Source organism: Argiope bruennichi, chromosome 11, assembly GCF_947563725.1.
Source record: "Argiope bruennichi chromosome 11, qqArgBrue1.1, whole genome shotgun sequence".
NCBI classification, from domain to species: Eukaryota; Metazoa; Arthropoda; class Arachnida; order Araneae; family Araneidae; genus Argiope; species Argiope bruennichi.
This window is the reverse complement of record NC_079161.1, coordinates 51,629,926-51,653,852: the sequence shown is the minus strand read 5'-3', so window position 1 is coordinate 51,653,852 and position 23,927 is coordinate 51,629,926. Positions and strand designations below refer to the sequence as shown.

Below are 23,927 nucleotides of genomic sequence, written 5' to 3'. Positions count from 1 at the left end.
CTGGAGGAATGATTATGAACATATTATATGCATAAGAAATGTTACTAAAACACATTCAACATTCCTAATGGACAGCTACAAAGATAACTAAAAATATGCATATTTAAACATATATCTTTATAAAACTATTATATAAAATCTGCATATTTTGATACTATTCCATTAGTAAGGTCTCCTAACACCAAGCTCCTGAAACCAAGCTAAATGTTGGCACTATTCCTTATACAAGTCAGTGCTATGATTTGGCAGGTTCTGAATAGAATCAATTAATGGAATAAAATTCAAATTTTACTTAAAAAATTAAACTGTAAACATCTCGAAAATCGAATTAAAATTTAAAACTATATATCAATATATTTCAAGTTTGCAGTTCTGAAATCATAACTCGGTTGTTCCTTAATAAGTTTTGACATTTTTTCTCCTTCATTGTTTTATTAATAAATACAATTTCTCTACGATTAAAAGAATCCTTAAATTTTTTATTAATTCAAACTGTTTATTAGGCAGATAGAAATTAATTAAGTTTATAAGGAAAATAAAGCATAAAATTGTCGAAAACATTTTGTCTGCAACAATGAGAAACTAAAATTCAAAGAGTTTCAAAATGCATAAGAACATACAATGGGGAGAAGAATCGATATACTAAATGAGGATAATAAATTTTCTTGCTTATTTCTCTCCATTTCATTTCATTCAGCACTTATATCTTCAAAAAATATTTTAAAAAAAACATGTATAATGTGCATTATTTTTTCATGTATTTTCTCTATCATAGTCAGTGATGGATATGTTAAACATACAGACTTTTTGCTCCAATTTTATTTTAAAATAAATTTTTTAACAATAAAAATTAATTTAAATATTTGCAAATAAATTTATACAAATTTAAATTCATGCAAAAGAAATCATAAGAAATTTAATATTATAATGATATACATAACATATAAATACTTTTTAACAAAATCCATCAATGAATCATAAATGAAGCATTCCGTCAATTTAACAATTTCTTCACATTAAATAACTTGCTTTTTAGCATCTTAAATATTATGCTTCAACAGCAGCAGAAAGCATAATGTTTACTCTATTTTTTATTAAAACCATATTTTTTATTAAGATAAAAAATTTCAAATATATAGGTTTAAAGTCGCAAAAAGATATAAGAAAATTCATCATGAAAAAGCAGAAAGATTTGTCTTTGTTTCAATTTACACTTAATAAGAAATTAAATTTTGAGAAAATTAAATTCAAATTTACATCAACAGACGGAAATTCTACTGAAATTCAAAGGGCTGTGTAATACGATTTAATGTTTATACTACAATTAAATATTTATTAATACTAATCAAAATATATCAGGGAGGTCACAAATGATATGAATTTATTTTTCAGGAAATGTAATGAAACTCGGAAACGAAATTTGTCTCGCGTGATAGCTTCACACATAATACAAAAAGTATATCAACACAACCTACGATCTGAAATCCGTGTACAGAAGTATATCGTATGTATAATATATTCCTTCCTATAGAGCACACATTTACAAAAAATTTATTCATCAACTAGAGAAGACACAATGTCGTTAAAATAAAATGAACAGACTAACATTTTATATTTAAAGATTATTTTAAAAATATTTTTAAAGTGCTTCTACTGACCCAAGACAATTCGCAAATGCTTCAAACGACTAAGACAATCTTTCTTCGGATCTAACACCTTTTGAGATGATTTCTTGACATCTGAATGAGGTTTTTTACTAAACATCGTTCAAAACGTCATATATTATTATTAAACAAAGTTGACACCACTTCCCCGCAGGCATCCCATTGCATTCCCACCTCTCGCGGGACGTGTTATTTTGAGGAATTATCTTCACGTAGAAGAAATCACTCTAGCTCCCATTGGTTACTTTGTTAAAGAGACTGCCAAAATTGGCAGGTTTCTCTCCGATTGTATGTAATAAACTGCTCTTGAAGTTCCGATTTTAATTTTAAAAATTCACGCCAAATTTATGGTTAATAGAAAATATGATAAAGATCTTTTGCTGTAGTTACTTGTCAAAACACAGTGTTGTGTACATTTTATTCAAGGTCGACAGTTAACTACTAGTTTAAATACCAAGCATATTTCATTCGGAATTTTTTGAAAAAAATAATATTTCAACTTTTAAAAATGAATGTAACGAAGGAAAGATTAAACAGTCTTCTAAATGTTAAAATACTCTAAATTCACGAATAAAGGACAATTATAATGAAATTAATTCTGAACAAACTATAATACTTTTGGAATAATGGATTAGATTTCATTTATAAAAATAGTACAAAGTATACTTTAACATAATAGCTTAATAAACAGAAAATATGAATGCTTAATTGTTAAAAATTGCCAGTTAGTTTGTAAAATAGATAAAATATGTGACAAATGAGATATGCAAAGCTAAAAAAGAAGAATTATTTTAATAAAATATATGATTTGTGTGCAGAATGAATTTAACAATAAGTAGAGTTCTAGTGACAAAACTTTAATCATGAATAGTAAAGCAATTCATAAGCATCGAATTCATGGCAACACTTTCAATGTTTATTGTTTACACTATTAACTGTAGACCGGGTGCACAGTGGAATCAAAAGTATGTTTTTCAAAATTTATTTACAAATATTTATATATCTTAGTTAAAGTATGAAAATTGTAACTCTTATTACTATAAATATAAAAAAGCTAATTATTTTTTATATTAATTCAATTCTAGTTAATATTTCATTTTTTAAATTTTGGAGTAAATGCTCATGTTGTTTTTTTCCCTCTGTAAGCAATGAATACTTTAAAATTCTTACTTATTTAAACTTTAAATAAATCTATCATTTGACTAAAATGCGTCTCTTTGTCGTTTTTTTATGTTGTATTTACTTTTATCTTTCTCTTCATTTCAAACTTATTACTTTCTTTTGTTTTTTTTTAAATCCCATCTCAAAACAGTGGATTATTGAAAGTATTTAGCACCCGGGCATTACATTATTTTTTCACAATCTCTTGATACTTCTCTTAAAAAGTGCCATAAATGCACTAATATTTTGTCCATATGGTGATCCTTATGACGAGCACCTGGGACATCTATACCCCCCTTGCTACCCTGTTGCAATGCCACTGCTTCGAAATAAATGCTGTGCATTTTTAATTGAAATTTTCATTCTAAAAATAGAACTTAGGTATTATAGAATTCCCGGGCATATTTGGCGACCTTAGGATTACGCCAAGATCGCCAATCTGTCTTATACATAATGCAGCCATCTTGATATATCTCGATTGTTTGGCGATTGAATTAGGGGACCGCTATAACCGGCAAGAGACCCAAAATATTGTTTTGAATGTATCCTAACTAATGTGAAAGGCAAGAATATGTTATTTAATTGGCTTTGAGAAGCAGTGAGAATTTTTTAAGTTCATAGATTGTTATAATCTGTGATAAATTCTTACTTTAGTATAGAATAAATAGTGAATATTGTTGTTCCCTCCCACTGAATTTGTCATAAAATATTAATTTTATTTGAATATAGGGAGTTAATTTATCATAACTTATATTTTGTTTTGTTTTTTTATCCATATCATACATTCAAAAAGGTATTATTATTATTTGCTGTGGCTAATTAGTTGAGATTCATTTAAATTTCTTATTAGTCCCATTATTATTTTAATTTCTGAATTTTTTTTTATATATGTTTTTCATATTAAAAATGGGATCAGAAGTTTAATATCAAGGCATACAAATTCACTTCTTTTAATGAATTTTGATGGTCTTGAATTTTGTTATTCATTAATCTAATTTATCGAATAAAAGGTGAGGGTGGTCACTTACATAATACTATTTTTTCTTTATTTCTCCATTGCTATGATTTGATTCAATAAGAAATATATTTTTAAAAACCATTATACTTATTTAGGAAATTCTTATTTGTTCTATTCCATGTTATGTTTCATATGTATGTCAGATATTTAGCATATATTTTTTTCTGTGTATGTAAAAAATAGTCAGTCAATCCATATTTTTAGAATTGTTTTTCTCCTTCTAGGCACTTAGTTAAACAATATGAATTCTCAAGCAAATGATGTTTTTGATCAGCTGTTTCACATAACCAAAAAGCTGTCAGCTGAAAAAACACCTTCTGCTACTCATAAAATTTTAAAAGTATGTATTATCTACTTAATGTTCTAAAAAGGATATTTATATGAACTTGTAGTGCAGTATTTTGAAATTTTTATCAAATTTCATAAATTTAATATAAAATAATTAATTATTTTTATTTTTATATATTTACTTTGTGAGATTTTTTAAATAAAGAATATTCATTCTTGCTGTATAACTTTTGTTTAAATAATCATATTATATTTAATTAGAACTGTCACACTGTGCACCTTTCTTTTAATGTACATGTGAATTCAATCTTATTCAAAAGAGTTTTGTCTCATCATAGTCACTACCAATAAAAAATGTAATGAAAAAACAATGCCTCTTTCTCAATTTTTAAATGTCATCAGTAGTTGAAACTCATGAATTCCAAATTTAAAAGCCTTACATAGTAACTATAAATATTGTGGATGAAAATTTTATATTGAATCAAATTGCATGTTTTGCATCTGATAATATTTTGTAGTAATCTCTCAAAAAATTAAATGACAAATTAAAAATATATCCTGTCTGCTATTGGGTTATTGTAAAAGTGATAATTTAAAATATTTCCTATTCCGTTGTTTGTAATTTTTTCAGCAAATGAATTTAATTTGTAGTGGAGATGTTTATATGAAGAGGAATCAACTTAAATTTTACTAATTATCTTTATTACATTACTATAGAAATATTTTTATGTTCAGTTGTTTCAAACATATTTCATACATAGTACTGTTTCAAACATATAAAAAATATTTTTGTCGATTTTGTGTGGGAGCTACTTTTATATATTGTAGTTGATACTGATTATGTATTGCTTTTGTGACTAAAAGATCTTATTTTTTTAATATGATAATTTCAACTCAATATTGTGTTATGGATATACACTAAATGTAATAATAATGCACTTTTAAAGTTGAACTTGTAGGATGTTTGCCCATGTATCATTATTATCATAATTGCCTTTCAGCATTATGTGTTTATTAGAATGTTCCTTGGTGCTTATCTAATTTCAGAATATCCAACTAGTGAAACTTCTTAATTTCTTTTTAACCTAGCTTCCCTTACTCAAATTTAAGCACTATGCCAAAAAATGAATAGTTGAATTTATATTATATATTCTTTAAACTGACTACAAACTGGAACAAAACTAAACAAAGAAAATTATTAATCTCCGATTGCTCCCTCTGAACCTCCCCCTCCCCACATATATATTGTGTCTGTTCAGTTATCCATTTATTCTGTTTAATCATTAGTTTATCTTACATATGCTGTGCTTTATCACTTCAAACATGCATTTATGTTAATGTTATTATATTAAAATTTTATTCTTAAGGCTATAAAATCATTCTGTGATATCATAGGATTAATTTTTAAAGTAACTTACAAATATGACAGACCATAGTAAAGATTGTTGTGTAGGGAAAAATTGTTTGTGTGTGTGTATATATATATAAAATAAATTTTTCTATTGCAGGAATTATATCAGATTATACAACAGTGTGGTACAAAATATGAAAATGTCAGTACATTACCACCTTCTGCTCAAACTACTTTTCTTTCACTTTGTGATCTTTTAACATCAATCATTGCCAATCCAGTAAGTATTCCAATCAAATATTTTTCCCTGTGTTTTATTTATTTATTTTTCATTTCTTTACAGGCATCTCAGTTTTAAATTAAATTAAAGTCAGTCTTCCAAGGCATACATGTGGTTGTGATTGGTTTTAATGCATCAGTCTTCTTGGATTAGCTTAATCATTTTATTTCTTGATTAACAAGGGATTTTATTTATTGATTAACAATCATTTTATAACTTGATTTTTACAAGTGAGAATTCAATAATGAAGAAAGAATTTCTATTACATGAAGATGGATGTTGTTCAAATGCTTTCCCACCTACTCGTGATACATTGAGCATTTGTAAATTAATTCTTTGACGCAGGAATTCCAGTTTCAACCATTTTAGAGGATCATATTTTTTTCGAGCTCTGGTCCAACCCTTCTCAGCTGACATCTCTCTATGAATTCTGAAATAACTCTGGCTGCTAGCTATCATCGGAAGAATGCAGAGTACCCTCTTGTGGAGTTAATTTACCACATCACTCAGCCATCGACATGTGAAATCCTCTGAACTCTGAAACACACAAATGAAGGGAGGAAATTGAAGAGAAACACCAGAAATAAAGAAACAAAAAAGAGAAATGATGAAAAAAAAGAAATGCATTGATCTCAAGTTACAACTGCTTCATGTGATCAACTGAAGTGGAAATTGCCTCAGTCCCTTCATAGGATTCTACTTTTGCTACGTCTTAACGTTCATGTAACTTATCGTATCCACTTTGTAAGGTCCTAGGAACTTAGGTCTAAGCTTCAGACTTCCTTCTAACTGGGCTCTTTTAACTGTTATCAAGTCATTTATTTTGTAGAGTGGAGCAGTTCTATGATGTTTATTATATTGGCGTCGGTTCTTGCAATTTAAAGATGTCTGCTTTCACCTCCTCACAAAAAGTTTCTTTCTCTTGAATCATGACACACAGGAATTCTTCATTAAGGATTGCTTTGATTCTTAGGTCCGTTTTGTTTTGCATATTCACACCTGTCATCAACTCAAAGGAAGTGAATTTAGGGGATCTGCTGATAGTGCTGTTAATGATTCATTGAATATATTTTCAATGAATATATTCATTGAAAATATAGGCGAACTTGAAGCACTTGGCAGGATCGTCAATTTTGCAAGCACTGGAATAAGGGTTCTATGTATTCTTTCTGTCTGGCTGTTTTCTCTTTGTACTCCTGTTCTGATTTGTATATGAAGAATATCCTCATCCTTGCAGTAGTCCTCAAAGTCTTTACAAGTAAAGGCAGAACTTTTGTTGGAAATAATTCTCGAAGGATTTCTGATGACAGATTGTTGGATCTTGTGTTTTTGCAATTCCTCTGCTGCTGATGTTGTTTTAACTGGATGGAACAAAGCGAATTTGGTGAAGGCATCAATAATATTGTTAATATGTGTTAATATCTCTTATCTTGTGATAAGGGACCAATGAAATCAATATGTGATGTGCCCAAAAAGTATTGTCCTTATTAATTGGATTCAAAAGATCTAAGATTAGAAAAATCTTACATCAAAAAAAAAATCAAATTTACAAAATCAAAATATAGGCAATGTATAGAATGTCGACATTCTATAGAATACTTAGGTAGTTATCTACAAATGTTTACATTTATTAAAATTAAAGCAATCTAGTCTTCAATAGTCTATTGCAGTAATTCACTGACAGAGTTTAAGACAAATTCAAGATACTCTGATTATTAGGCGAGTTTAGTTGCTGCATTGACCTCAGAAACAATGACTACTGCATGCCTCTTTCAATGAAAGCAAATCAGTAACTCCTGCATCAATCAAAATATTGTCACTTTACAAAATTTGTAATATTTCCTCCTCAAGGACTGTACATCCTGACAGTGTAATCCCTGCCCAGGATGTCAAACAGGAAGCAATTTAATATAACTAAAATTAAGAAACTGTTGAATTTCAGAATCAGAATAAAGCAAATATTACAAAAAAAAAAACACCCATTATTATTAGAATGATAAAAATTTGCATTTCAAAAGAATAATAAAATTTATATACAATTCAGGCATACTTGTTATTTGCCCTCTTCAAAAGAATAGAACTATGGTTTTCAGTTAATCTTTCCATGTAAAGTGCTGCCATAGTAAGGACTAGCTGATTATTATAGACAATTCTAGTTCAAGAATTTCATAATTTTCAGATGTAAACCATTACTCCACTCAGTCTTTTTAGGACTGCATAAGAGTTTTTCCAGGATTATTGCAATTTTGTAAAAAGTACCCTGCGTCAATTAGATTCCAAAACAACTCTTTGTTGCCTTCTTAAAATTCTTGTACTGTACCTTCATTGTTTCCATCTGGATCCAAGATTAGTCGAACTTTCGAAAAGCTTCTAACCATGCTTAAAGATCTCAGTTGTAGTCCTCAAGTGAAAAAGATACCCAAATAAAAAGTCACCGGGCAGATTGAATTCAAGATTAAAGAACATTCGGGATTTAAGTGAATCTATTTGTTTCATAGACAGTACTTCAATGAACAAGCAAGAACAAAGGTAATTTCCAATCCCAATCTGGTTGGTTCTTTGAGATAGAGAGGAAAAGATTATTTAGGTTTGTTCCATTGAACCTCTTTACGAGGCTGTTTACTTGTGAGTAAAGAGGGGTTGTTTTTGTTTTGTTAATTTACAGGAGTTGACAAAGCCTTTTACAGACATTGAAAATAAAATGTCTGCCTGTTCAGAATGAAGTTTAAGTGGCATTCTGAATCTAAAAATCCAAATCTGCAATAGTTGTCATTACATCAGGATGTGCATAATCTTCAAGATATGACAGGATGGGCTGTGATGTTGAGAACTCTTTGAGATTCTTAAATGCTTTCTCAGATTTTTTTCAACATCAGGAAGTTCTGTTTGTTTTTATCTTTCTCCTTTTATGCCATCAAGTCAAAATTCAAACTCATTTTTTTTTATCTTTATCATTTTCTGTGTTAAATTCTTTTTTCTGTTTCTTCTTTTGTGAATTCATATTAATATTAAATTTTTCTTTGAAATATCCCCATAGAAAATACTGTAATCATAAGCAAATATTAATTTCAAAGTTTCGATTAATCTAGATATTTTATTCTTCCATTAGTTCTAAATAGAACTATTTCGAATTATACTATTTGAAAGTATAGTTTGAACTATTCTATTTATATCTTTCTGATGAATATACTTAATATATGGAATTTGACATGTAATAACACTTTAGTGATATCTCAAACACAAAACTGTATAATTTTGCTGCAAATCTTAAAGGAATCAGATTTTTCGGTAAACATTTCATCAGAACATAGCTAAAAGTGACAAAAATTATAGATATCAGTATATATATATAGTATATGTATATAAAGATAGTGAACATACATTTTATGTTAAAGATAAGTATTTTCCATATTACAAAAATGTCAAGAACAGCGATTCTTGTTGACTTGTTGAATATTACTAACTGTATATTGATGATAAATGATTTTCTTTTCTGTGCTTTAAATTATACAAAAAAAAAGATTACTTTACATTTATTTTTAACATATTTATTGTTACATTTTAGAAATATAGAATTAGTAATTGTATTTATTTACATGTCAAGTTTCAATGTATTCAGTGAGAATAATAAGTCTGTATGTAGGTTTTTATTATTATTATTATTACTTTTTTTTTTTTCCCCTTAGATTAGCAGAAAATATTTGTTTTCAAAATGAAATAGCAAGTAAAAAGGCTTAATAAATTCTACAGTCTTCTTCAATTTGTTTAATTAATTAATTTCATCTTAATATAAATACTGCTAAATAAAAACTTATTAATTTTTTTAATCAAGGGCTACGTTTTCATTGTTTTTGCTAATTCTAATTTTTTTTGTTCCCAAGGATTTCCCTGCAGATTCCATTCTTTTAAGCAGCACCTGCATTGCTGTTTTAATTGGAGAACTCTTTTCACCTGATTTTGCTTCAAAATTTTTAATTTTTTTATATCATTCAGTTGGAAAAAAGACACAAGGTAAGTTATATATATATATATAATCTCCATATTAAATTCATTGTTTTGATAACTTTATTACCTATGTGCTCTTTCTGTAGAGAACCTTCGTTAAAAGTGCAGGCTGCAGAGCATGATGTAAAGTGCTTATATTTGAAAATCATCTATAAACACTTTAAAAACTTTTTATTTCATTTCCCTATACAATGTGTACAATAAATCACAAGTATGGTCATAACAGTTTGTTTACAGAATGTTTTGTGAAAGAAAACTAATAAAAAGGAAGGGTTTTAAGAAGGAATCCAGGGTAAAATAGATCCAGGAGTGCCAACACATATTAAGATAATACATAATGACTTTTTCCCAATTCCCTCTTTCTTCAACAATGTGTGTTGTTGTTTATTGAAGTATTGGGAAGGTTACCCATAGGGGACAATACAAAATGCATACTATGTCATACTTGTCGGGACTAAAAAAAGTTCAAATTTCAATATTATTCAAAGGTGGTGACAAAATTGTTTTAATTATACCTGGTGAATGTATGTGTGATGCGTTGCTGAAGAAAAATGTGTAAACTGGTTTGATGAACAGAAAATATGAATATAACAAGATGAATTTGTCAGAATGATATTGATGGAAGAAATTTTAGTCAAATTTTATGGATACAGAGCTTAAGAAAATCAAAGAATTAAAAAGTTTCATTGTTATTAATTAAACAAATTTAAGAGCCATTAATGTTTACCAGTGGATTCTAAATCCATCATCGCTTTTGTGCATGCTAATTCATCAAAATAGGGTTGAGAGGAAAGATGAAAAGAGGAGATATTTACATTTAACAATAAAGTAAACTCGGATTTTTACAAATTGTAATAAAATAACAAAGTGAGAAACAACATGATATTCATATACTCATGATAAAAAATTGAAATGAATTTGATGCACATGAAAATGAAAAAGTATCTAATAGGGTGGGAATCAAGGTCAAAGAATTCCAAAAATGCACTTATCCTTTCATATCTCACCCCTTGGTGAGATAGAATCATCAAAGAGTGGTCGTCTCAGGATATTGAAACGAACAGTACCTTCGCTTGAACTAAAAATATAAACAAACTATCTGAGGAATGAGTGAACAAACAAAAATAACCATAATCTTACTAAGGTCACCAAAATACAAAATTTCCTCCTTGTGCAGGACTTCACAACCAATCAAATGCTTAGTAAATAAATCATGATGAATCATGGAATAGAAACAATTTCCATGAAAGTAAGAATCTTAATTTCAAACAGGAGTCCTTCTCGTACCAATTACTTCTTTATAAAAATACTCAAAATTTGCAAGTTCTGATCGTGACTTAACAATTAGAAAGGGTTTAATAAATATATCTGCTATTTTATTATTATTATTGATATATTATATTTGTAGAAAATTCTTTTCGACTAAGTTTCTTAAAAAGTGAATATGCTTTGCCCTGTGATTTTCTATAGATGAATGGCAAAATTTTATTGCAGCTTCTTTGATGCAATATATCAAAAGTAGGTATAAAGTAAAAGTATATGCCACGAAATTGGGAGCTTATCAAACTTTATTAACGTACCCTCTCCCTCCCCTCCCATAGAGATTCTGACGTCTCTATTAGCCTGCAAAATCAGGATCTAAAGAATAAACCAACTTAAAATGTTCAACTTGAATAAATTTAATAAATTTCCTGTATTGCTTATGTAACCCACTTTCCTTTTCTTGAAGTCTTTGAAAGTGAAAAAAATCTGACTGAAAATTGGAAAATTCACACAATGAGGAAAACTAAATGTCGTCTTTCTCTTTGAACTCGAAATCTGAAATATTCTGGATTTATAACCATTGATGGAAGAAATTTTTAGCAAAGTTCGGTGGATACAGTGCTTGGGAAAAGATATCAAAAGAATATATTTGTTATTAACTAATATGAATTTAAGAGCCATTATCTCGATTTCAACTAAAAATCTAAGCAAATTAGCTGAAGAATGCTTGAGTGAACAAACAAAAGCTAACAACTGACTAATTAAATTTACCGAAATGAGAGGCATATTCCTGATGTATATGCTTTCGCACAATGTCGGAACCAATCAAATACTTAGTATATAAATCGAGACATTGTGCACCCAAGGAATAGAAACAATTTGTATGAAAGTAAGAATTTGAATTCCCAAATATCGAACATGGGAGATGCTGATGAAAACACTTACAGCGAAGCCTCTTTAGTCTATTGCACATTAAATCATTGATATCATTAATATATCCCTCAATTTCTTGAATAACATTAAAAAATGTTGCTGTATTATATTGAATTGTAATATTTACAGTCTGTAATTGCTTTAATCTATTATGTAAACTCTAATATGTTGAAACAACTTAAAGCTATAGGCTTTCAATAACCAATGTTTTTTTATATATATATATATAATATCCACATATATATGTTTGTGTGTGTGTCTATACATGTATGTGTGGATTGGATTTTTTAACTACAAATGTAGTTCTGTGTCAAATTTTAATTTCAATCGATTGGAGAAAAAAATCGAGTCTGAAATACAAATTTGATTTTTGGATATTATTAACCACATGCCAGAAATTAATTGTCACAAAAATTGACAAAGATCATGTCATAGATTAAGTAAAAATGCTAATTTCATGTGAGAGGTTAATATTTCATAATTAATGTACGCCAATGCCATATCAGATTTCTCTGAAATAATATCTTTATTAGAAAATATGTGAGAAAATTTTGAAGAGACTGATCGTGCAAATTAAGAAAATGCATTAACTGTTCATATTCTTTCTTTCTTTTACTTTTAACTGTAGAGCTGGTATTTTTCTAACTTCATTAATTTTTTTTTTCCATTATTTATAAAAATTTGAAATTGTGAAATCAATTTCATTCTTTCATAAAATATATAATCATGTTTTTCTGTAATTTTTTTAAAGCTAAAGCAAGAAATTTTTTAAATTTATTTTTGTATATAGATTTAAAAGAGGTTTGTTTTTTTAATTATTTATTAAAGCTTTTAATAAACTTCATTTTTCAAAAATTGAATGAGTAGTAATTGTTAACTTTTCTCTTGTTATAATATAAAAGTTTACATACTCATTTTATTTAACTTTGTAATTTTATTGTAGTACTATATTTTTTGTTCTATAATTCATTATTAAATTAATCTTCATTTTCCCAGATATCTGAAAAACAATTTCAGAAATAGAACGTTCGTTTCATATGAATAAAAAACTATATGAAAGAATTTTTATGTAAGACGATTGTTTTGTAATAAATTTTTTCAAAACTAATAACTACAAATCTTTAAATTAGATTGAAATTGCATTGTTATATTAATTAGTATAAATTTATAATCAATTCTCTTGAAATTCCATTTTCTTAAATACTATTATTTGCTTTTTAGGTGCAGTTCAGGATAGTTTTACCGAAAATGAAGCTCAAATGAATGCAGTAAACATTTCGTTTTTTGCTGAGCAAATCAAAGAATTTCCATCTGATTCCTCTGAAGAAAAAAATGATTTAGTTAGTATGATGCAAAAATTCGTCCAGGATGAAGTTCACCTTGACAAAGGAAAAATTCCCACATTTCATCAAATTGCCGTTTTACATGGAATATTATCATGCCAAAGGACAAATCTTTTCCCTTTCAGATCACGATTTTTCAATCATAAGCCCTTTTTGATTGCAATATTTAATTCCATCTATCTATCTTGTCTAACACCATGTAGTTATCAGTATCATGCATTCAGCACACTTGTCAACTGGTTGAAAACATGTCAAAAATTTTTCCATAAGCTCTTCAGTGATGATGATCATAGATTAGATGTATATTTCTCATCTGACACTCAGATTGTGAAAAAAACTTTATATCTTCTAGAATCGAACTGGGAAAGTCCCATAAAAGGAATCAGTGCTTTTGTGAAAGAGGCTTATAAACTCCTTATAGTTTTATCTAAAACTGAATGTGATTTAAAAGACTGTGATTTTGATTTAGCATGCTATTTGCTAAATCAAACATGTAAACTTAGCTGGAAAATCAAAGGAAAATATTTGGTTCTATCTATACTGTTACAGTTTGTTGATTATGCAAAGGTATGGTCATTTTTTTTTTGTATTAATTTTTTTACATGTGAAGAAAATTTGATAGTGTTGTTTTACTTTGTATAAAAAAATGATGTCATGATAATACATTTCACTACATAATTCAATGTGCATATGCTTTTTTTTTTAACGATTTGACATACTTTTAATGGTATTGATTGCATAAATGGTTTGGTTGTTCTTAATAACTTTATACAAGTAATTCAGTTAACTAATGGTGTTATGAATTCTATTCTGATTTTGATTTCTAAAATGTAACCTTAAAAATTTAATTTTAAATGTACCTTAACATTAACCTTAAAAAATAACATTAACTTAAAAACTAATTAACTTAAAAATTAACCTTTAAAACTAAAATTTAACAAGTTTTTTTCTCTTAATTTAATACTATGTTGAATCACTCTATGTTAAATCTTTTCCTGGGTTGGGGTGATGCCTCTAGTGCATGGATGAAAAGATCTGATAAGTAAGCAGTTTATCATTTCTGCTTGGGGGGAGGGACTAGTAGATGGATGAAAAGATCTAATAAGTAAGTAGTTTAAAATTTCTTTCAGTGGGAATCCCACTAGTACATGAATGAAAAAATCTGATAAGTAAGCAGTTTATCATTTCTTCTTGGGGGTGGGGGTCCTACTAATACATGGATGGAAAGAACTGTTAAGTAAGTAGTTTATCATTTCTTCCAGTGGAGAAGGAATGTCAATAGGATGGAGATTGATTACTCCCATTCCAATGGTAGAACATATTTTGCAGTTAGAGGATTTAAGCCATGGCTGATGATAGCTATTAGGACTCCACCCTTTGCTCTGGTGTAACTGCCAAAATAAAAAATAATTTCTCTCAGAAAGTCTAGGCAAGATGAAGTTAACTCATCCTTTGTTAATTATGACATGAACATGAGGAAATGTGAAAATTGTTGTTTCATTTGATGATTAAAAACAATTCTTTGTCTTTCTATTCAGAAATTATTCTATGCAGCATCTGACTACTGTTAATTATTATTCCTGTAACTTTAAAATACTTTTTTTATATAATGATTTAAGAGATTATAGTTTAATATAAAAATATTGTATTATTAGTTTTAACTAACAAATACAAGTTAATTAATTCATTATATTATTATTTCCTTTTATGGTAATTGTATATCATAAATTTGAATTGCTTGTTAGATTATAATCTCTTTCACAAGCATCTTTCTAAATAGTTTTCTTTGTCTGAAATTAATTTAGCCTGTATTGCTTTACAGCATCTGAGTGCTATTAACTATTCCTGGAACTTTAAAATACTCTATTTATATAATGAATTCATTATGTTATTAAATTTTATTGTAGCTTACAATTATTTTAAAATTTAATATAAATTTTATTGTAGTTATATATTACCGTAAATTTGAATTGCTTGTTAAATTATAATCTCTTTCACCAATTTCTATTTAAATAGTTTTCTTCATTTAAAGTTAATTTATCTCATGTTGCTTTAAAAAGTATATGATATTTTTGACAGTGGTGGTTAAATTATTCTATTATCACTAGCAGAAAAGATGAAATGTTTAACATCATTTCTTATCTTATAGAAATGAAAGACAATCACCAAAATGCTCATTAAATTCTAGCTAGAAATACAGGGGTCAGCTTATATATGAATCTGCCAATCTCACTAAAAATATGTTTTTGTCAATAGGATCAAACAATAAATTATTTAATATTATTAAATATGGCATTTTTGTTTTCATTGTTCATATTTCATAATTTAAAAAATTAATTATATAAATTATTCTTTTTGCAAATATAAGTTCTCACTTTCAAAATTGTATATGATTCTGGTTTGTTGCATTCAACAAAGGATATTTCGAGAAATACCAAGTAGTTATGCTGTTTTTAAAATTTTCTGCAAATGCAATCATCTGCAGTTTGAAATTGCCGTATAAGAGTTTGATTCATTCATCTTTCAAACAAAAAAAATTTTTTAATTGTGCCGAAAATAAGATTGTAAATAAGATTGCAGATCATATAATGGCAACAATGGGGAAAAAATGTGTTTTGGTTCAGATAGAGTTACAAGAATTAAAATTGTCGTGGACATCTGGTGATTTCCTTTACAAGAAATTGGTCAAAAAATATTTTACCTAACGTATCTGCTTATTAATAGTTTCTATTCATAGGGACATATTTAAAAATTACAGATTTTAAAAAAAATTTATGCTAATTTTGAAATTTTAATAAATTTTTGAAGAGTGCTTTTGTTTATACACAGTCTGCTTACATTTGGAAATATGTGGCAATTACTTCTTTTTCCCCATTTGTACAAGCAGTATGTTAATTATTTTCAGTTATATTGAAGAGCCTGTTTCTCAATGTTTAAGGAACTTAAATATACAAATCCTCATTATCTTCAAGAGTCTTTCTATTATGTAGAAATTCTTAAAAATTTTAAAAACATTTTTTTATTCTTAAAAAAAAATTGCAATTTTTTTAAAAAAGAATTTATATTATATATATTTCTTTGAAAAAGCAAGCATGGAATAAATGTCTTGTGTTATAGTGACTTATTTATATTGATACATTTTTTACAATCTATTTTAAGCACTTTATCCAAAAAATAAATTGTTCTTCAAATTTATAAAAAAAATAATATTTTAATGCATTTTTAAATTGCATATTTAATGCTTTAAAAAATTATTAATTATTTTCTGATGTATATTTGATTCCATGTACAGATTTGAGAAGCAAGAAAAATTTTATTAATCAGTTTTTATGCTGAATCAATATTGATATTGAAACCTCATTTGAAAACAGTCTGCAAGCTGTAATATTTTTTTGAGAAAGATAACTTACAAGTTGATAGTGCAATCTTTTTTTTTTTTTTCTTTTTTTCTTCTAGTTTTTAAGGAAGTATCCCGATGTCCCGAAAGAAATTATATCAAATCTGAAGGCAAATTATGCTGCATCTGCTATTAGCGAAGTGTATAAATCTATTGTTGAGTCTATGAAGTATGTTTCTAAATTTTTATTTCTCAATATTTTAATAATAAAGAAATTTTTTGCATTATTCTAATAAACAATAATGTATTTTTCTTAAACTTATGTTTTTATAAATTGAAAAATAGTTTTAAAAAATTCCTCTAATAATATTATGAATCTTTGCATTAATTTGAAAATCATTGAGTCATTCAGGCTTAAATGTTGTATGTTTTAATGCATTAAATCGAATTGTTTTAAGTTGATTCCTTATAGGAAGACTACAGTACCTATTACAATAGTTTGGAAAAATTTCTGCAGTTTTGCACTAATTATTGTATCATTCACCATATATATATATATATATATAAAATTGTCACGAAACTTCAATTCCACTAAGTCCATAAAGGAAACGGGTTTGCTTGTAGTGGGTGTATGGTGTGAAAAATTTAATATGGTGTGCAATAAATATAAATTTTAATATTTTATTGCATATATTTAAATTAACCTTGTTATCCAAAACTTTTGCCTAATATGGTTATCTTTTTGTCTGATGTTTGCCGCATTACGGAGAGTACAATGCATTAAAAAGAGACTACTGTTACAGTCTTATTAAAGGAATGTTTTTAAAAAATCTGATGATATATTTCAATTTTAATATATCAGTTTAAAATAATTAAAAGTTCAAAGATAAGATCTTAATTTCATTATTAATTAAGAAAAGTAGACAATGTTCTTCCCCATTATAAGTGAAAAAACTTCTAGACTTCTCAACAATATATTTTAAATTTTGAAACAAGCCTGTTTGTGTTTTATTTTTATAATATTTGTTACTAAATATTTATTTTGCAATAAATGCTGAATTACACAATAATAATAAAATCGTTATCTATGTTTACTTCAATATACATTATTTCATCATTTTTGTCTCAGATTGAAAGGAGTTTAAAAACATTTATATGATAGGAAATCTACTTTTGCCTTACAGCTTCCCATGAGAGATTTTTATAGATTTTATTTGTAAATTATTTTTATAATACGTTTAATAGGAAAAAACGTTTTAATTTGATTTTTTTTTCTTGCAGGAAAAATAATAAGTCTTTGGAATCTTTACATAGAGAATGGTGCTTTTATTGGAAAACACCTATTGTTGCATCTCTTGTCTGTGATGATAAGTGAGTGTTTTGCCAAAGTTTCCTTCATATTGTTGACTACTGAAGTTATTGAAAGATATTGTTTTAACTTGTGTCTGAGTTACATTTTATGGTAGAAGATTTGAAATCAAACAGATGTAAATATCCTGAACATAATAATAATAATAATCCAATAACTATCACTGATTAAAATCACGAGAAGAAAAACTAGTAATTTTCAGTTTTTATGTTGAATATAAAAATATTATGATACCCTATGTATTCATCAATGGAAGAAATCTGGTCTTCGGTAAGATATATGTATTTTATGTATGTACAAATTTCTAACTATATATATTCTCATCATTCATTCTTTCCTTTCATATAATTTATTGTAATTTTTCTTCACATTTTTTATGTTGAATTCTTATTTTTAAAAAAATGTTGAAATTATATTTTCTGTTTGTAAATAGATTGAATCACACATTTGAATGCTTTGATTGATGAATTTTACTTAAAAAAATAATAAAAAGAAAGAAGCAATCAGACAATGAATTAACATCTGGTTGAAAATGGACATTCCTTACTTTGAAAGTACACCACTTTCTTTCTTTTCTTTTCTTTTCATATGAATAGATAAAATAATTCAATAATTAATTGACATTCAATGCCAATTTACTGTCATCTTTATACTAAATATAATTCAAAACAGGAATAAGACTTCTAAATTATATTTTAATACTATCCATCTCTGGCAGCCAGCTGATTGCCAGTAATATTGGTTATGTTTAATACCAATAAAAAAAATTATTATGCATGACTTGATGTTCATAATACCCTGCATAAATAATTTTTAAGACCAAATTATGATTAAAATTGTGTTATTTTTATGCCTTGGTATTTGTTCTCTGTGCTGTATATATGAACCTTCCTAATGATGCCAGGTTACTGGACATCTTAGAGCAATTAAAAGCATAACTATCAGTGCAATCTAATTGCTTAGTGCCTTTCACAGTCCTAAAAGTTCATTTTCTTATTTATCAGGAATTTTCCTTATTTATCTGTTCTAGATAATAAACCTAATCAGATTTATTATCTAGATAATAAATACAACCTTTCTTCTGTTATCTTCTGCAATGAAAAAAAAAATACTTAATGAAACAATGAAAACAGTTTAAATTTCTGTGCAACAATAAAACATATCATTGAAAACATGTTAAAAAATATTTTTGAAAAACTCTTATCAAAAAACATTTTTTATGTGTTGCAGTATATATATATATAATTTTAAAATGTTGACATGATTATTTGTGAAAGTTATTGTGAGAAAATGCATCAGGATTCTTTTTTAATTATTAAAATTTTGATTGAAATGTAATAAACACTGAGGTGCACATTCCTATCTTCAAAAGAATGTTTGTACTTTTGATCAGTCTGACATGTAGAGAACAGACATACATACATATTGTCTCTTATTATTAGTAAAGATTAAAATCTTTTCTTTTATATCTAATAATGAAATATACAGTATATCAGTATCAGTTTTCATGAAAATAAATTATGCAGGTTAATTTGTATTTAGTTTAGTTTATTAAAAGGTCACTTGTTCACATAAATATTTATTTTTATCGAAATTTTTTTCTTTTCTTAGGTTAATTATCCAGGGTGTTACTAATCTTATATTACCGTGGACTTTCAATACCATACCTAATTCCTATGATCTACTTTTGGATGTATTTGAATCAGAGGATTATATTGCTCCAACATTAATGCTAATGCGCATTGCCAAAGAATCTGGAATATGTGAATCAAAAGATAAGGTTAAGTATAAAAAAAATCAGTTACATATTATTATTTTCTTATATAAGATAATTAAATAGTGTTAGAATTTCAAAGGGCATTCAAAATATGTTTGCGCGTATAAACCTTGATTCCGTATTATCGGATTTATTGTTGCGATTCTGTAAAATTGCTTTCCTGTGTAGTTAGTTTCATAGTAAGGAAAGGGGTTTTACAGATATCTAATGGCTGTTGACCCTTTGTATGATTTTGTGTGCGTGCGTGAAATAAATCAGGGTAATATAATTCAGACTCTAGATTTAATAGAAAAATGTTTTAAAAATTCCTAATATAAAATAATTAAAAAACAGTATTATGGAAATATCCATCATCATGCAAATTTATATGTTAAGTTCAGTACAAAATCTTCAATGTCCCTCTCTTCTAAATTTCTCCACTCATTATCGCTTTTATTAGCAAAAAAAAAAAAAAAAAAAAAAAAAAAATCTCAAATTAGTTATTAAAAAATATTCTAGAAATAGCATGTTTTTAGTCATATCTTGAAATCTATTTCTTTGAATTTATTTTAATATAAAAAGTATTAATAGTTTTCCTATAGATTCCTATAATATGTTCCAAATCAAAAAGCTTTGTTAAAGTTCCTCTTTATAGTTAGGTTATCTTAAATTCTATTTACATTCCCACCAAATATATATGTGTACAACATATGGGACTGTGGTTTGTGTACAGAGCTATTAATTTTGCAAAAACTTAAATTTTGAAATTGAATACTTTTAATTATGTTTATATATATCAAAAGTATTGTCAAAATAATTGGCATATTATCTTATCTGATTTGGATATTAAATCTTAACAAATCATTCCCTATAAATTCCAAGTCCAATAACCAAGGATCAATTTTTTAAAATCTTAAATCATTTGAAGCATAAACACATAATATTTAATGGAAAAAAAAAGATTTAAAATACTAATTTAACATGTTATTTATATAGTAATTGAAATTAAAGAAATCCACACTGGTGATTATTCTTCAAAGCTTTAATGCATCTGAGCAGTGGGATAGCATTTTGTGTTCTGATTAATAAAATTCTATTTTCAAATTGCATATTGTAATCAGGAATTGAATTCCAAAAATTATGCTTAATGAAATATAAGCAAGAAAATCATTACTCCCATAAAAAAAATAGATCCAAAAGTAAATGTAATACAAACTGAATTAGTTTGTTTTATTGGGAAAACCGAACTTTTTCTACCATGGGATGTCCCTTACTTTTAAAAACTGCCCCCCTTCACTGAAAAATAATCTTTTGGTGTCTAGAATATTTGTATGATCTGTATTTAAAAAATTAAAAAGCCTTACATTAAAAAAATATTACAAATCTGTAATTTTGCTACCCTGTGCAAATAGTGTCATCCTGGGAAAAACCGTTAAAACCCTATGTAAGATCTGTCCTGTGCGTCAATGACCTGAGAGCTTGGCGACAAAATGGATCATACTGGAAAGTTCGAGAAGTTTCACGATTCATCCAGTAGGAACAGAGATACATTCTGATACGTCCTGATTGGTTTGAAGATTCTAGCCCCGCCTCCCAGAACTATAAAAGATGGGCACTCTGAAGCTGCAGTGAATCGTGAGAAGTGGTGTGTGGAGAGTAGTCGGAGTTGCCGACAAGTAGAGAAACTGGAGGATTAGACAGCAAGAAAGCTGCTGAACTAGCAATTAAATGTGCTGCGTCATTACGATTTATTGGCGGCATTTGTAGTAGAAAAATTTTGTAACAATATTAAATTAATTTGAATATTTTATAAATGAAATTGTGCTAGTTTAATTTTCAATTTTACAACAAAATTTTGTGTGATTTTTCAACTACAATTTGCTAATCTGACATTAATTTAACTCTATAAGTGTTTTTTTTACTTTCTCGTGTATGTAGTTTAGAGAAAATATAATAATCTTCAAAAAAAATCGAACTCAAGATTTTGATGAATCTTCATGTTTTAAACCTCCTAATTCAAAAAACACATACTTAGAAAATGTTTGTCTGTCTGGTATAAACATAACTGAAAAATGCTTTCAGCTAGAAAGTTGAATTTTTTACATGTAATTTGTTGATCTTTGTCAAATTTTGAGAAAACTCTGTTCAGAGGAAGTCTGTCTGTCTGGCTGTTTGAATATGAGTTAACACAATAATTACAAAACAAAGAGAGCTAGATATATAAAATTTGGTTCGAGGATTTAGGATTCCTATTGTAGACAACTTTCAAAATTTGAGCTAAATCCAACCGTGGGTTAATTGTCTGTCAGTCTGTACTTTCAGAAAAATGCAAATGCGATAATTCAAAAACAGAATGATAAATATATAAAATTTGGCATGGGATTTTGTGACTACAAGTGCAGTTTTGTGGCAATTTTTTGTCTCAATTTGTTGAGAAAAACATGTCTAAAACACAAATTCGATTTTTGGATACTATTAATGCATGCCAGGGATTATTCACTAAAAAACTTGACAAGAATGATGCAATAGATTCAGTAGAAATGTAAATTCATGCCAAAAGTTAATATTTCATAACTATTTTGGGAAAACATTCCTGATACGGTGCCAGAGAACTTCCACTCTTTTTCAGCACTCCGAGGATGCATAGACTATTAAAGAAATGAAAACTGCCATGAAACAGTTCTTCCTCATATAAAGTTCCATTCTAAGGTTTTTAAACCTTGTTAAAAATCATGACAAATGCAACCATTTCTTAGATTGAAAATTTTGTATTTAAAATATAAAATGTGCATATTCCAAATAATCATCAATCACATTTCAAATATAAAAACTGAATGTAATCATACTTCTTTATAATGCATAATCTTTGTAACTTTTTTTTTACCTTTTTCTAGGAGTTGAATCTTATTCGGAAATATTTGCATCATCAGGATGTTCAACTTAGAAATGAAATTCTATCTTTTTTATGCAGTTCCTCAAAAAAATCAGGTAAATTAACTGTAAATAACTATTTTTTAACAATACAGTTTTATAATTTTCTTTACAAATTTTTTATTAAATGCTTTTTGGTTTAGTTTGGTTATAGTTTCAAAATAATGGGAAATTGCTGAAAATAATTTCAAGGATCCAAAACATATTTATAAATAATCATCATTTTTTAGATAGATTCTTATAGAAAAGCTCTCATGACAAGACTTCAGGAAAATTTCTTCAGTTCTTTACTGATCAAGGTCCCTAAAATTTAAAAGCACCCTTTTTTCAAAAGTTTATATATATCTATCTCTCTCTATATATAATACTTTGCACATGTTGCGAACAGAATAACTAGATTTTAATTGACTTGGAATATGTCGTTAGAAATTTAAAAATCTCAAGTGAGTTTGCAATTGGCCAATCTAGCTCAAAGAGCAGGGAAATGAGTGGTTGAAATTTTCATTTTGTTATAACTTTCTTAATATTGAAGATAGAAAAATTAATCCAATTAGCTAAATTAGTGCCTCATTAAGATGAACGATTTTTGTATTTAAAGTTTTTCGATATCTGCAATATCTTAGAAGTTAGGGGTTCAAAAGTGATTTTCAAGCCCTAATTTTTACCTTTTCTAACATCAACAATTTATGTTACCAGATAGTGACTTAGATGTAAAGGAATGTACCTTTGCCTTCCAGCTCGCCAAGAGGAATTTTTATTTTAAAATTTTTGTTTTCAGCTTCATTTTTTTAATTATAAACCTTAAATATTATAGAACATTTGTTGCTACTCTTAATACATTTCTACAACTCTGCAGAATTATAAGTAGCTAGCTGCCTTTGGCAACTAGCTTATTTGCCCATGTTATTATTTATTATTAAAAGGTTAAGGAAGAATATTTTTTTTTTTTTTTCATTCATCTTGCTGTTTGGTACAATTAAAAAATGTGGATTTAATTGTATCGTTCTGCTGCAAATTACTGTAGGCATAAATTAAAAAGTTATAAATTGCAAAAAAAGCAGAAATGAAATTCCTACTTTGGTGTTAATATCCAATAAAAAGCAATTGTTTAATCATAATTTTAAAATTTACACAAGCGCACAACTGGATGTTTGATAAATGAGTTTAAATTTCATAATATTTTAACATTATTGTAGATTATAATTAATATCATTAAAAATAATTTTTA

The 23,927-nt window shown here is 27.2% G+C and overlaps 2 protein-coding genes across 4 annotated transcripts in view; one reads left to right on the top strand and one right to left on the bottom strand.

The window, feature by feature from the left end:
- Nucleotides 1-2,067, bottom strand: part of LOC129956915 (ral GTPase-activating protein subunit alpha-1-like) — a 69,503-nt gene extending 67,436 nt beyond the window's left edge. For both annotated transcript variants that reach the window (XM_056068950.1, XM_056068951.1), the window contains exon 1: nt 1,659-2,067. In XM_056068950.1, coding sequence (XP_055924925.1) covers nt 1,659-1,764 — 106 coding nt within the window. In that variant the 5' untranslated portion in view covers nt 1,765-2,067. The remainder of the gene's footprint in view (nt 1-1,658) is intronic.
- Nucleotides 2,068-2,575: 508 nt separating this feature from the next.
- Nucleotides 2,576-23,927, top strand: part of LOC129957028 (thyroid adenoma-associated protein homolog) — a 98,305-nt gene continuing 76,953 nt past the window's right edge. Inside the window, exons 1-9 of one of the 2 annotated variants that reach the window (XM_056069137.1) lie at nt 2,576-2,629; nt 4,068-4,183; nt 5,640-5,762; nt 9,644-9,773; nt 13,185-13,873; nt 16,763-16,872; nt 17,925-18,014; nt 19,624-19,792; nt 22,663-22,756. In XM_056069137.1, the coding sequence (XP_055925112.1) occupies nt 4,085-4,183; nt 5,640-5,762; nt 9,644-9,773; nt 13,185-13,873; nt 16,763-16,872; nt 17,925-18,014; nt 19,624-19,792; nt 22,663-22,756 (1,504 nt within the window). In that variant the 5' untranslated portion in view covers nt 2,576-2,629; nt 4,068-4,084. Of the gene's footprint in view, nt 2,630-2,759; nt 2,806-4,067; nt 4,184-5,639; nt 5,763-9,643; nt 9,774-13,184; nt 13,874-16,762; nt 16,873-17,924; nt 18,015-19,623; nt 19,793-22,662; nt 22,757-23,927 lie in introns of those variants that run through there. The other variant, XM_056069140.1, reaches the window with a different exon arrangement.